Source organism: Staurois parvus, unplaced genomic scaffold (genome assembly GCF_062004578.1).
Source record: "Staurois parvus isolate SC_StPar_1 unplaced genomic scaffold, SC_StPar_1.0 ptg001746l, whole genome shotgun sequence".
Classification (NCBI taxonomy): domain Eukaryota; kingdom Metazoa; phylum Chordata; class Amphibia; order Anura; family Ranidae; genus Staurois; species Staurois parvus.
This window is the reverse complement of record NW_028319542.1, coordinates 186,349-199,763: the sequence shown is the minus strand read 5'-3', so window position 1 is coordinate 199,763 and position 13,415 is coordinate 186,349. Positions and strand designations below refer to the sequence as shown.

Below are 13,415 nucleotides of genomic sequence, written 5' to 3'. Positions count from 1 at the left end.
CCATCATAAATGGGTCCATTCGGTTGATGCCAAATTCTGATCCTGTCGTCTGAAACTTGCAGCAAAACTCAAGGCTCAGCAGAACAGTCAACATTTTCCAGTCTTCATCCATTTTGGTGTAGCCCCATGTTCTTGTTCTTGGATAATCGGCTTCTAACGCTGTGTGCTCGTTTGTTGTGTATTTCCTCACGGTTTGACTCGCTGTGCCTTCAGAGATGCCTTTTTGAACATCAACATTGTAGGGTAATTAGGTGAGCAGCTGTGCTCTTCCTGACAGACCGAACAAGTCTGCCTGTTCTCTTCTGACTTCTCGTTAAGAACTTTTGTCCACAAAACTGATACTTGCTGGGCTTTTTTTTTTTTCTCCAAACCGTTCCCTCGCACCAGTCTCTAAAGCCTGGGTGCCCAACCTGAAGCCCTTAAGCATTTACTGTGCAGCCCTTGCAGACAGTAGTCTGATTTGGCGCTTTCTTAAGCCAGTAGAGAAAAATATTTTTTCGACTGGTTTTTAGTAGGTAAACGGTTTGGGTTATTTTTTTCACAATATCTTTTTAGGATTGTTTTTCCTCCAATCTTTTACAGAACTGAAAAATATCAAATAGGGCACAAGCAAATTTAAGGGGGCTGCAAGGAGCAAATTGGAAGCATTGACTTGTACAGGGGCTGCGATAGTAGTGACCTCTAGAAGTCTCATGTAATGTGTTACTGATCTATGACTGTCTTATGTAGCACGTCACCGGTCTCCAACAACTCCTACACTATGTTCATAGTGTCTGCTCATCTACTGTAACATATCTGCAGTCACTTTCTTTTGCAGCTTGTCCATCGCCACCGACCGTCCCCTGCAGCGTGGCCGTCGCCGCCGACCGTCCCCTGCAGCGCCACCGACCGTCCCCTGCAGCATGGCCGTCGCCACCGACCGTCCCCTGCAGCATGGCCGTCGTCACCGACCGTCCCCTGCAGCATGTCCACCGACACTGACCTTCCCCTACAGCATGTCCACAGACACGGACCGTCCCCTGTAGCATGTCAACAGACTCTGACCATCCCCTGCAGCATGGCCATCATCACCGACCGTCCCTGCAGCATGGCCATCATTACCGACCGTCCCCTGCAGCATGGCCATCATCACCGACCGTCCCCTGCAGCATGGCCATCGTCACTGACCGTCCCCTGCAGCATGGCCATCGTCACTGACCGTCCCCTGCAGCATGTCCACAGACACTGACCATCCCCTGCAGCATGTCCACAGACACTGACCATCCCCTGCAGCATGTCCACAGACACTGACCATCCCCTGTAGCATGTCCACAGACACTGACCATCCCCTGTAGCATGTCCACAGACACTGACCATCCCCTGTAGCATGTCCACAGACACTGACCATCCCCTGTAGCATGTCCACAGACACTGACCATCCCCTGTAGCATGTCCACAGACACTGACCATCCCCTGTAGCATGTCCACAGACACTGACCATCCCCTGTAGCATGTCCACAGACACTGACCATCCCCTGTAGCATGTCCACAGACACTGACCATCCCCTGTAGCATGTCCACAGACACTGGCCATCCCCTGTAGCATGTCCACAGACACTGGCCATCCCCTGTAGCATGTCCACAGACACTGGCCATCCCCTGTAGCATGTCCACAGACACTGGCCATCCCCTGTAGCATGTCCACAGACACTGGCCATCCCCTGTAGCATGTCCACAGACACTGGCCATCCCCTGTAGCATGTCCACAGACACTGACCATCCCCTGTAGCATGTCCACAGACACTGACCATCCCCTGTAGCATGTCCATAGACACTGACCCTCCCTTGTAGCATGTCCGCAGTTACTTACGATCCCCTACACCCTGTCCATAGACACCGACCATCCCTGTAGCATGTCCATAGTCACTGACCATCCCCTGTAGCAAGTCCATAGTCACTGACCATCTCCTGTAGCATGTCCATAGTCACTGACCATCCCCTGTAGCTTGGCCACAGTCACTGACCATCCCCTGTAGCATGGCCACAGTCACTGACCATCCCCTACAGCCTGTCCATAGTCATCGACCATCTCCCGCAGCATGTCCGTAGTTAATAACCATCCCGTTTCAGGTCTGCCATCTCTTGACTTTTTTTTTTTTTAAACGTTACATTCACTGAATAGTATGAATAGCCTTTAGTGATGTTAGGAGCCACCTTTGAGGCACACTACATCACGCATGTTGGCTACCACAGACCTAAAGATTATAATGCATTAAAATCCCAGGACAGCCATTTCCAAAATGCTGTTCCAACTACATGTGGCACCACAGTATTTTTCTAAAGTTGGCTATACATTACTTCCTCCTCATTTTAATGTTTGCTGGAGCACACCTTACCATGTCTGCATGTCTATATAAGTTTCAGCCACATGATTTGATGTTTGGCTTTGTGTGTGTTTCTAATGAACTAAGCAGCATGTCATTGGCATCTAAATATTGCTGTTCAAACACTACTAATCAGTTTTTATGTGCTGTACAAATAACTTGATGTTTTGCAGCCAGCTACCCACCTTCCTTCTTCAACCACTTCACAATGTTTCCTTCCTCCATAGTAGGAGACAGCGCTGGCATTAAGACCTGAACAGATGGCGCCCCTGAAAGAGAAATAGATGGAATCACACACACCATTTGGGTTGTTTACCTAAGGGGCAAATCATAAAGCGGACAAAAAATGGTCTGACAGAACGGCCATATTAAAGGGAATACATTCATGAGATATGTTGCAGTATACAGACACACTGGGGGTTATTTACTAAAGCTGGAGAGTGCAAAATCTGGTGCAGCTCTGCATAGAATCCAATCAGCTTCCAGGTTTTATTGACAAACTTTAATTGAACGAGCTGAAGGTATAAGCCGATTGTCTACCATTCACAGCTGCACCCGATTCTGAGTGCTCCAGTTTTACCCTAAATTCACACCTAAGCGTTTTCTGCAGCGTTTTGCAGAAGCGCAGTACAGTTCATTTAACATGATTTCCAATGGGACACGTTCACATCTCCGCGTTTTGACCCGGTGCGGTTTTTCGGAAAGGGTCAGGGACTTTTTTGAACGAAAAAAATTGCGTTTTTGGGTACATAGATTTTAATTGAAACGCTGCAGAAAAGCATGTATTGCGTTTTTGCCGCATTTTAAATCTGCCTAGCAACAAGAAAAAATGTTGAAAAAAATTAAACACCCCCCCACAAAACTAGGCAAAAGTGCAGCAAAAATGCAACGCAATGCAGAAACAGCTCAAACCCAACCTGCATAGGTGTGAACCTAGCCTTAGTAAATCTCCCCCACTGAGTCTCATTTATCAAGATGCTCGGTGAAGGGGCTATAAAGTTCTGGCCCCACGTGCACCGATTCCAAAATCAGTTTCTAATTCAGCAGTGTTCTCTTTTTAGCAGCTTTACAACTTTGTTGCCTCAGACTGAATAATGATTCAATACACAAACACATACGTATTAATGCCTAGGCTTTTGATTGTGTAAGCAGCACGGTTTGGAAATAGAAGCAGCATTTCCTACAGGAAAGACAAGGGTTTCAACCAACAAAATTTTTTTTAGATTATTGTGTATTTAAAAACGCTCTAACTTTCTTAATTAGGATTCATGAGGTTCCACCCCCAGACAGAGGTATTTACGGCTTTAAAATCAGCAGGAAAATACTTCATAACATTTTTCAAACTTTTACTAAAATACCATGTGTGATTGCTTAAAGTGATGTGGTATTTTAGTAGTGAAAACATGCAGCGTTTTAATGCAACATCCTAGCTGGTTTTTAAGGAGCCGGCATGTGGGGGACACCATGCCACAATTCTAAAAAAAAAAATAAAAAAAATGGCGTGCCCCAACCCCCCCCCTAAAATCCACACCAGACCCTTATCTTGCATGCAGCCCACCAGAACAGAAAGAGGGGGGGGCAGCGAGTGATCCCCCTACCTCCTGAACAATACCAGACTTCAACATGGGAGGACGGGGTGCTTTACAGAGTTGGTAACCCTAGCGGGTAGTGGCTCCTTAAAGGGTTACTAAACCCAGGCCCTTGCATTCACTATGTCCGGTCCCCCCGGACCCCGCATTCACTATGTCCGGTCCCCCCGGACCCCGCATTCACTATGTCCGGTCTCCCCGGACCCCGCATTCACTATGTCCGGTCTCCCCGGACCCCGCATTCACTATGTCCGGTCTCCCCGGACCCCGCATTCACTATGTCCGGTCTCCCCGGACCCCGCATTCACTATGTCCGGTCTCCCCGGACCCCGCATTCACTATGTCCGGTCTCCCCGGACCCCGCATTCACTATGTCCGGTCTCCCCGGACCCCGCATTCACTATGTCCGGTCCCCCCGGACCCCGCATTCACTATGTCCGGTCCCCCCGGACCCCGCATTCACTATGTCCGGTCCCCCCGGACCCCGCATTCACTATGTCCGGTCCCCCGGACCCCGCATTCACTATGTCCGGTCCCCCCGGACCCCGCATTCACTATGTCCGGTCCCCCCGGACCCCGCATTCACTATGTCCGGTCCCCCCGGACCCCGCATTCACTATGTCCGGTCTCCCCGGACCCCGCATTCACTATGTCCGGTCTCCCCGGACCCCGCATTCACTATGTCCGGTCTCCCCGGACCCCGCATTCACTATGTCCGGTCTCCCCGGACCCCGCATTCACTATGTCCGGTCTCCCCGGACCCCGCATTCACTATGTCCGGTCTCCCCGGACCCCGCATTCACTATGTCCGGTCCCCCCGGACCCCGCATTCACTATGTCCGGTCCCCCCGGACCCCGCATTCACTATGTCCGGTCTCCCCGGACCCCGCATTCACTATGTCCGGTCTCCCCGGACCCCGCATTCACTATGTCCGGTCTCCCCGGACCCCGCATTCACTATGTCCGGTCTCCCCGGACCCCGCATTCACTATGTCCGGTCTCCCCGGACCCCGCATTCACTATGTCCGGTCTCCCCGGACCCCGCATTCACTATGTCCGGTCTCCCCGGACCCCGCATTCACTATGTCCGGTCTCCCCGGACCCCGCATTCACTGTAACTGGAAACATGGAAATGCAAATTATGTTAGTAAATATAAACGGCTAAATACCATTTTTCATCAGCAGTTAGAGCAGTCTTCTGACTTCAGCAGAGCACTAAAGCTTGTAAGAGGAGTTTTATTTCTGCTCTAGGAGGATGTGAAACCCCTGACCCTCTGTATGGACATCGCTGATTGGCCCTGTGCTGATCACATGCACTCTCTCAAGATAATAAAAAAAAAAAAAAAAAAAAAACTCTCTAGCAATACACACCAAACTGAGCATGTGCATCTGTCTGTATCAGGTGGTCATTTCAACAAGGGGGCAGAGAAGAAAGGATCAGCCTTTTTACACAGTGCAGAGGATTAACCCCTTAGGTTCCACAGTGAGTAGAACAAGCATGCTTTACTGCATCTACAGACTGATTTTACTGTTGTGGGTTTAGTAACACGTTAACAAACAGTCATTCACTGGTTGCTGAGGATGCCAGTGGTTGCCAGGTCCTTTACCACTTCAATACCGGGCACTTCTACCCCATTTGTGCCCAGGCTAATTTTCAGCTCTCAGCGCTGTTGCACTTTAAATGACAATTGCGCGGTCATGCAGACTGTACCCATATGAAATTTTTATCATTTTTTTCACACAAATAGAGCTTTCTTTTGGTGGTATTTACCACTGAGTTTTTTTTATTTTTTTTTCTAAATAAAACAAAAAAGAACCAAACTTTAAAAAAAAAAAAAAGGCGTTTTTCTTCATTTCGGTTATAAAATTTTGCAAATAAATAAAATTTCTTTATAAATTTAGGTCAAAATGTATTCTGCTACATTTCTTGGTGAAAATAGCCCTAATTAGTGTATATTATTTAGTCTGTAGGAAAGTTATAGAGTACACAAACCAAGGTATATATATCTGACAATTGATCAATCCTGATGTACTGACGGACCATCATTTCTCGAGGCCCAAAAATGCCAGGATAGTACAAATACCCCACAAATCACCCACTTTTGGAAACTAGAGAGTTCAAGGTATTTAGTGAGAGGTATGGTGAGTTTTTTGGAGGTTGTAATTTTTTTAAACGTAGAAAGAAAAAAAAAAAAAAAACACTTTTTTTAAACATATTGTCACCAGTCCAGTACAGCATTATTAAATAACTGGTGTGGCGGTGATCAGAGAAACTTACTGGTGACAGTATTTAAAAAATAAAAATAATTTAATTTGTATTTTTCTCAAATTTTTCTATTATTTTTTTACTATTTTTTTTCCAACACACTGTGACCAAAGCAATACAATGTTACCATAGTAACAACGAACTACTCTGGGCAAGTGATCAAGATTTTTTTTTTTTTTTTTTAAACACATTATGATTGCTAATACCAATGTATTTCATTGATATTTGCAACCATTGTTACTGAATGAAATGGATTCATTCAGTCTTTTGTGATTGGGTAAAGCTCATCACGATACAGATGGGCTGTGATTGGCCCTGTCTGTATCATGTGACTGCTTTGACCAATCACAGTTAACAACTGTAAAAAATGGATGGCATGACAGGTAGCCATCCATTGTATACAATTGACATGTAATCTGCTGTGATTGGTCACAGCGGTCACGACACTGGCAACGGGCCGGTGTAGTGATACGTCATCAGCTGTGGGGGACAGATCGTGCGGCCGCGTTGAGTGGCTTGTTTTGAAGGATGTCATATGACGCCCAGTCACAACAAGGAGTGTCCCACCCAGCTGTCAATCTGCTATAGGCCGGGCAGAAAGGTGTTAACCAGCTATTGACAACCAGCCGAAGTGTAAACATTCTTTATCCCATGCCTGATCCAATACTTATTTAATGCATGTATTTATTTTAGTGAACTGACTTTAAAGTGTTACTAAACCCCAGGCCCTGCATTCACTAGAACTTGGAAATGCAATTATTTTAGTAAATATAAACTGATTATACATTTTTTCATCAGCAGTTAGAGCAGTCTTGACTTCTATCAGTATCCAGCAGAGTACTGGTTAAAGCTTGTAGGAGGAGCTTTCATTCTCCCCTGTTTGTGCTGAGGCTGCAGGAGCCCTGGCCCTCTGTCTGCTGGACGGTGCTGATTGACCCTATGTTCATCACATGCATCCTCCCAAAGAGAAAAAAAAAAAAACTCTAGCAATACACACCAAACGGAGCATGTGCAGCTTGCCCCCAAGGCTCTGCTCTATCAGCAGATGGATTGGGGGACAGTAGAAGGGGAGGATCAGAGAAGACAGGATCCAACATGAGTATAACAAGCATGCTTTACTGCATATACAGACTGATTTTACCGTTGTGGGTTTAGTAACAGTTTAAGGTTGTTTTATGTGGCATTTACTGAGCATTTTTGCTTTTTGAAGTAAATACTGCATGCCTAGTGAATTGTCATTTTCCATGCGATATTTGGGAACAATTTGTCATGTGATCCTTTTTTTTTTTTCTTTAAAGAAAAAAAAAAAAAAGGTTTAAGGATGGCAACCTGGATGTACTCACATTTCAGCAAAAATGCAGACCAGTGGAGTAGAAGCACCAAGATTTAAAAAAAAAAAAATAAATAAATTATTTTGCTATAATAAAAATGGAATTTTTACAATAAAATAGTATTCCTTAGCCTTCCTTCACACAGCATATTATGGTTTCTAACAGGTCTCCTGAGCCTAATATTAGAGAAAGAACTGCTAATTGGCAGCAGTTTGTGAGGTGGTTTTTTTTTCTTCACAGTTAGTCCATTAAGTTTACAGTCAGTAACCTAAATGACATTTACCCTCCGTTCACTTCAAGCCCGACTTTGAAATCCTGCGACTTACAGCGAAGTCGCACGAATTCAAAGTCAGGGGACCCGCCGATTTCAGGTGCGATTTGCAAGACATCTGACACAGATATCTATGCAAATCACACCAAAAGTAGCGCATGTATTACTTTAGAATCGATGCAGCTCCGACCAAGCTGTAACCGCACCGATGTGACCGCTCCAATTGCGGACAATAGGGTGCGACTTGGCATGCAATTTGCAAGTCGCATGCCAAGTCGCATCCAGTGTGAACAAGGGCAAAAGCAAATAAACTCTCTGGATACAGCAGTTTTCAGTTCAGGAAGCAACATAATACATAAGAATATGTGATCTGTAAAAGTGAACAGTCCACAAAGCACCGCTGGCGTGCTGTCTCAGGCGTGTCATCTCATGCCAGATTGCACTATTGTCCGACGCTCCCTTGCACAGCGGCTCTCCTCTCCACTGGACTGCAGAAAAGTGTGCCAAGTGTTACACCTGCTCAGGAGAAACCATGTAATTGGATTAGGGAGATTACATGTAACTAGTCTTAGCAGGTCAAAAGCACAAGATTTCCAAAGACAGGCACATGCCAGCACAAGAGAGCAGCTACACGGTGTGACCTCTGCTTCTATCTGGACCAGGAAAAAAAAGTTCTGTCCACAAACTGATCCAGAGCCCTTATATAAATCACCATCTGTACAGCCTAGAAATTAGCTGGCCGCCTAAGAGAAAATCATGTCAGACCTTTCCGTTTCAGCTATTTCATGTGAAGCAGATTTTGCCGATGTGGTAATAGGCATTCCTAACATACTGTACATGACCGACGGGCACAGTTGTTGTATGCTATTGTCCTACGGGGGTGACGAGAGCTGCATACAAGTAATCATGGGACCTTTATAAAAGCTTTTTTAACCTCCCTAGCGGTCTGATTATGTCCATATTTCTGTGCTCAAAGTGGTAAATTTTTTTGCATAGAAATATGTATTTTTTTTTATTATAGGCCTGTAATTTTTAGGAATAACTCACTGAAATCTGTCCGAACAAGAGTCTAGTAAACATCCCGGGTATGATAAAATTTGAAACACGAAATCATAAATTATAATTTAATAAATAATCATTAAAAAATAATATAATAATAATAAATTTAATTCAATAATGTAATCAAACCAAAAACACTGAAATGTGAAATATAGCGCCAAGTTCGCACATCACTGAGCAAAGTCGCAGAATCGTTTTCAGTGTCTGATGATGAATTTCCCCCACGAATCATTATCACTCAATTCTGCAAGTGGTTCTGATTTACTATCGCTGTTCTCTAGCCGGTCTAAACCGCTTTTGACCTAAAAGGGACACTTTTTGGACACCATGGACGTTTCTCAGTTTCCAGGCAGAAAGAACAGTAAAGATGCAGGCAGGGCGCAGGACAAAGCACTCGGGACAAAATGTATGTGAAATGGTTTGATACAGGAATGTTATACTATGTGATTTTAGTGTATTTATTGAATGTCACTTTTTGTCATTTTCAAATTTCCCGCCGTTCCATCACCCGTACGTCCCGACGTCGCAGGGAACAGAACCCAGATGACAGATGCCGGCATCGGCCGGAGGACATTACAGGGGACACTGCAGGAGGGACATCGCGGGAGCGCAGGACAAGGTAAGAGAAGAACAGATCCCAGAGCAGCGCTGCATGGTAAGCCCGAGTGTAGCTCGGGGTTACCGCTTTTGGTACTGAAACTTTACCCCGAGCTACACTCGGGAATACCGCCAGGGGGGTGAAGGGGGTTACCCTTTTCTTGGTAGTGACAGCTATGGGGTAGGAACGCCAGGACCAAAGCCTAAACTAACTGCTATGTGAAGGTTGGCTCTTAGAAGCAACAAGAACGGGCAGCACAGGGGCTCAATGGTTAGCACTTCCACCTGGCAGCACTAAGGACGTTGGTTTAAATCCCAACCACAGCACCACCTGCCTGGAGTTTGCATGTTCTCCCTGTGCCAAAAAAAAGCACTGGAATGCACATGTCCCTATTTAAATTGAAGAAAAAGAGAGGGGAAAAAAATGAACTGGAATGCATAAAAAACACACTGGGATGCGCCAAAAACACATCAAACATGCGCATGCAAAAAACGCATCTGCACTGCGGTTCTATAGTATTGGCTTCCACATGACAGCACTTGGGTCGTTTGTTTGAATCCCAACCCGTAATATTCACTAATCCAGTAAGAGAAATAAAAGAAATTAGATTTACAATTACAAACTCAAACCTTTAGATGATTGGGTTTCGAACCAACGACCCAAGTGCTGTCATGTGGAAGCCAATGTCCGAGTCTCCTGTAGCTGGCAGTATAACAGGAAGGTGTAAGGGCCAGTTCACGCTATAGAACCGCAGTGCAGATGCGTTTTTTGCATGCGCATGTTTGATGTGTTTTTGGCGCGTTCCAGTGCGTTTTTTATGCATTCCAGTTAATTTTTTTCCCCTCTTTCTTTTTCTTCAATTTAAATAGGGACATGTGCATTCCAGTGCTTTTTTTGGCACGGAGAACGTGCAAACTCCAGGCAGCTGGTGCTGTGGTTGGGTTTCGAACCAACGACCCTACCACAGCACCACCTACATGGAGTTTGTATTTTATCCCTGTGCGGGTTTCCTCTGGGTACTCTGGTTTCCTCCCACACTCCAAAGACATGCAGGTAGGTTGATTGGCTCCTGTCTAATTTGGCCCTAGTATGTGTATGTATGAATTTGCGTTCGGGACCTTAGATTGTACGCCCCTTGAGGGTTAGGGACTGATGTGAATGTACAATATATATGTAAAGTGCTGCGTAAATTGACAGCACTATATAAGTACCTGAAATAAATAATACAGTGAAAAAAAAAATAAAACCGATATGGTCATTTGACAAGATTTCTATGGAGTGTACTGTTAAAATGGTGGCAGCTAGAGTATGAAGCCTGAACTGACTCCAGCATGAAGGGTGGACCATCCTCTCCTCTACAAACACACATTGCTGTCCCACAAAAATGTCTGCAGAACAATTGAATGCATTTGCCTTCTGTGAAATTTCAAGCGATTTGCAATGAAAAGTATTGGAGTCAACTTGAGGTTAAACTTCACCAGAATTTCGACACTAATCCCTGCTTAAATGACTGCGGAGGGTGACACAAATGGGGAGGTTATATCAAATCGATTACAGCAAAGCTTCGCTCATTTTGAGGTCTTTCATTATCTTATCAAATCTGCAAAGAGGCTTTTTACTAAAACCTTTATGATGCACTGAATGCCCAGGCCAAGAGGTCTCATATTAATGCGTGTGAGGAGGTTATTGCTGCCCTTTCAGGCTTAAAGGATCAGTTCACTTTTGTTCACCTTTTTTCTTTTTCTAAATTCCAGCTCCCCTATGTACCAATATAGCATTCATGTACTTGGCAGACTGCACAGAAAATGGACCCTTAGCCTTGCATTTCAGAAATGCGCTGCACCAAAAACCTGTCGAGCCCCATTCACATCTCTGCGTAGCAGGAACTCGCATACCCGTGTGCGTTTTGGAGCATTTTCACTTGTCACGCATAGGGCAGCTCATCCACTGGAATGGGCTGCCCTACACGCAACAATGGCCCCAAAGAGGCTCCAGAATGGTTTTTTTTTTTAATTATTATTTTTTTTTTTTAAGAGTGGAGTGCGGTTCTTTTTTTACCCTGATTTTTGGTGCAGCACACTTCTGAAATGCAAGGCAAAGCATGCATTTTATGTGCAGTTTACCAAGTACATTAGTGCTATATTGGTACATAGGGGAGAACACAATAGATCCGCGGGAGGGATTCCCCCATCAACACTGACTGTGTTAATGGGGGAATAGAGAGAGGGTAGCAGGAAAGAAAAATGCACCATCTATGGCCTGCCTTAGGGTAAGAGGTTATAGTTGACCTCCCTGCAAACCGCAAAGTTCAAAAAAATGTATGTGAACTGTCCTACCTGTCAAAGACCCTCCGATTATGTATACCCTTTCTTTTGTCCCAAACCCAGATTAGTGACCTCACTTTTTCTCCACTGCACTTCAGCGTTACTAAACCCAAAGATACGGCATTCACCATGTCCGCTCTCCCCGGACCCCGCATTCACCATGTCCGCTCTCCCCGAACCCCGCATTCACCATGTCCGCTCTCCCCGGACCCCGCATTCACCATGTCCGCTCTCCCCGGACCCCGCATTCACCATGTCCGCTCTCCCCGGACCCCGCATTCACCATGTCCGCTCTCCCCGGACCCCGCAATCACCATGTCCGCTCTCCCCGGACCCCGCAATCACTATCTCCGCTCTCCCCGGACCCGCATTAACTATATCCGGTCTCCCCGGACCCTGCATTCACTATATCTGGTCTCCCTGGACCTTTGCATTCACTATATCTGCTCTCCCCGGACCCTGCATTCACTATATCTGGTCTCCCACAGTACACACAACATGGAAATGCAATTATTTTAGTAAATATAAACTGCCAAATGCCATTTTTCATCAGCAGTTAGAGCAGTCTTGTGACTTCTGTGTCTGGCTGAGCACTGGTTAAAGCTTGTAGGAGTTTTCTTTCTGCTCTAGGAGGATGCAAATCCTGTGACCCTCTGTCTGGATAGTGCTGATTGGCCCTGTGCTGATCACATGCACCCTCCCAAAGAAACAAAAAAACTGCACTAGCAATACACACTAAACTGAGCATGTACAGAGTAACTACTAGAGCTCTGTACCATCAGCAGATGGATCGGGAACAATAGAAGGGGAGGATTAGAGAAGACAGGATCAAACAGATTTTTTTACACAATGCAGAGGCTTAACCCCTTAGATTCCACACTAAATATAACAAGCATGCTTTATGCATCTACAGACTGATTTACTGTTGTGGGTTTAGGAACACTATAATTTAAGAAGCTGAAGTTAGAAGCTGATTGGCTACTAGTTTTCTGTGATTGCTGTGATTGTTATCGCACAACAATTGCGACAAAACAGCACAAAGTTTAGGTGGTTTAAAAATGAATGGCACCTGAACAGGCGTGGCGTGTTTTCCCACTACTGCAGTGATTCTGCCTGAGATCCCAAACAACAGATGTGAACAGGGCTTGGGGCTATTTAACACTGGGGTTCATTCACTGAGACTGGAGAGCGCAAGCTGTGCATGGCCGCCAACCAGCTTCTAACATTAAAGTGTTACTAAACCCACAACAGTACAATCAGTCTGTAGATGCAGTAAAGCACGCTTGTTATACTCACTGTGGAACCTAAGGGGTTAATCCTCTGCACTATGTAACAAGGCCATTTGATCCTGACTTCTCTGCTCCACCACTTGTTCAAAAGTCCACGTCTTATCTCCTGATAAGACAGACTGAACCGGCACATGCTCAGTTTAGTGTGTATTTTTTTTTCTTGGGAGAGTGCATGTGATCAGCACAGGGCCAATCAGCACTGTCCAGACAGAGGCCAGGGCTTTTCCATCCTCCTAGACCAGAAAGAAAACTCCTCCTACAAGCTTTAACCAGTGCTTGGCTGAACACTGATAGAGGTCACAAGACTGCAATCGTGAAAAGGTAT

At 45.4% G+C, this 13,415-nt stretch overlaps 1 protein-coding gene across 1 annotated transcript in view; it reads right to left on the bottom strand.

Annotated features, from left to right (window-relative positions):
* LOC149434529 (pyruvate dehydrogenase protein X component, mitochondrial-like) overlaps positions 1–13,415 on the bottom strand; it is a 137,710-nt gene that overhangs the window by 98,582 nt on the left and 25,713 nt on the right. The window contains exon 2 of the mRNA XM_089663681.1: positions 2,549–2,632. Coding sequence (XP_089519807.1) covers positions 2,549–2,632 — 84 coding nt within the window. The remainder of the gene's footprint in view (positions 1–2,548; positions 2,633–13,415) is intronic.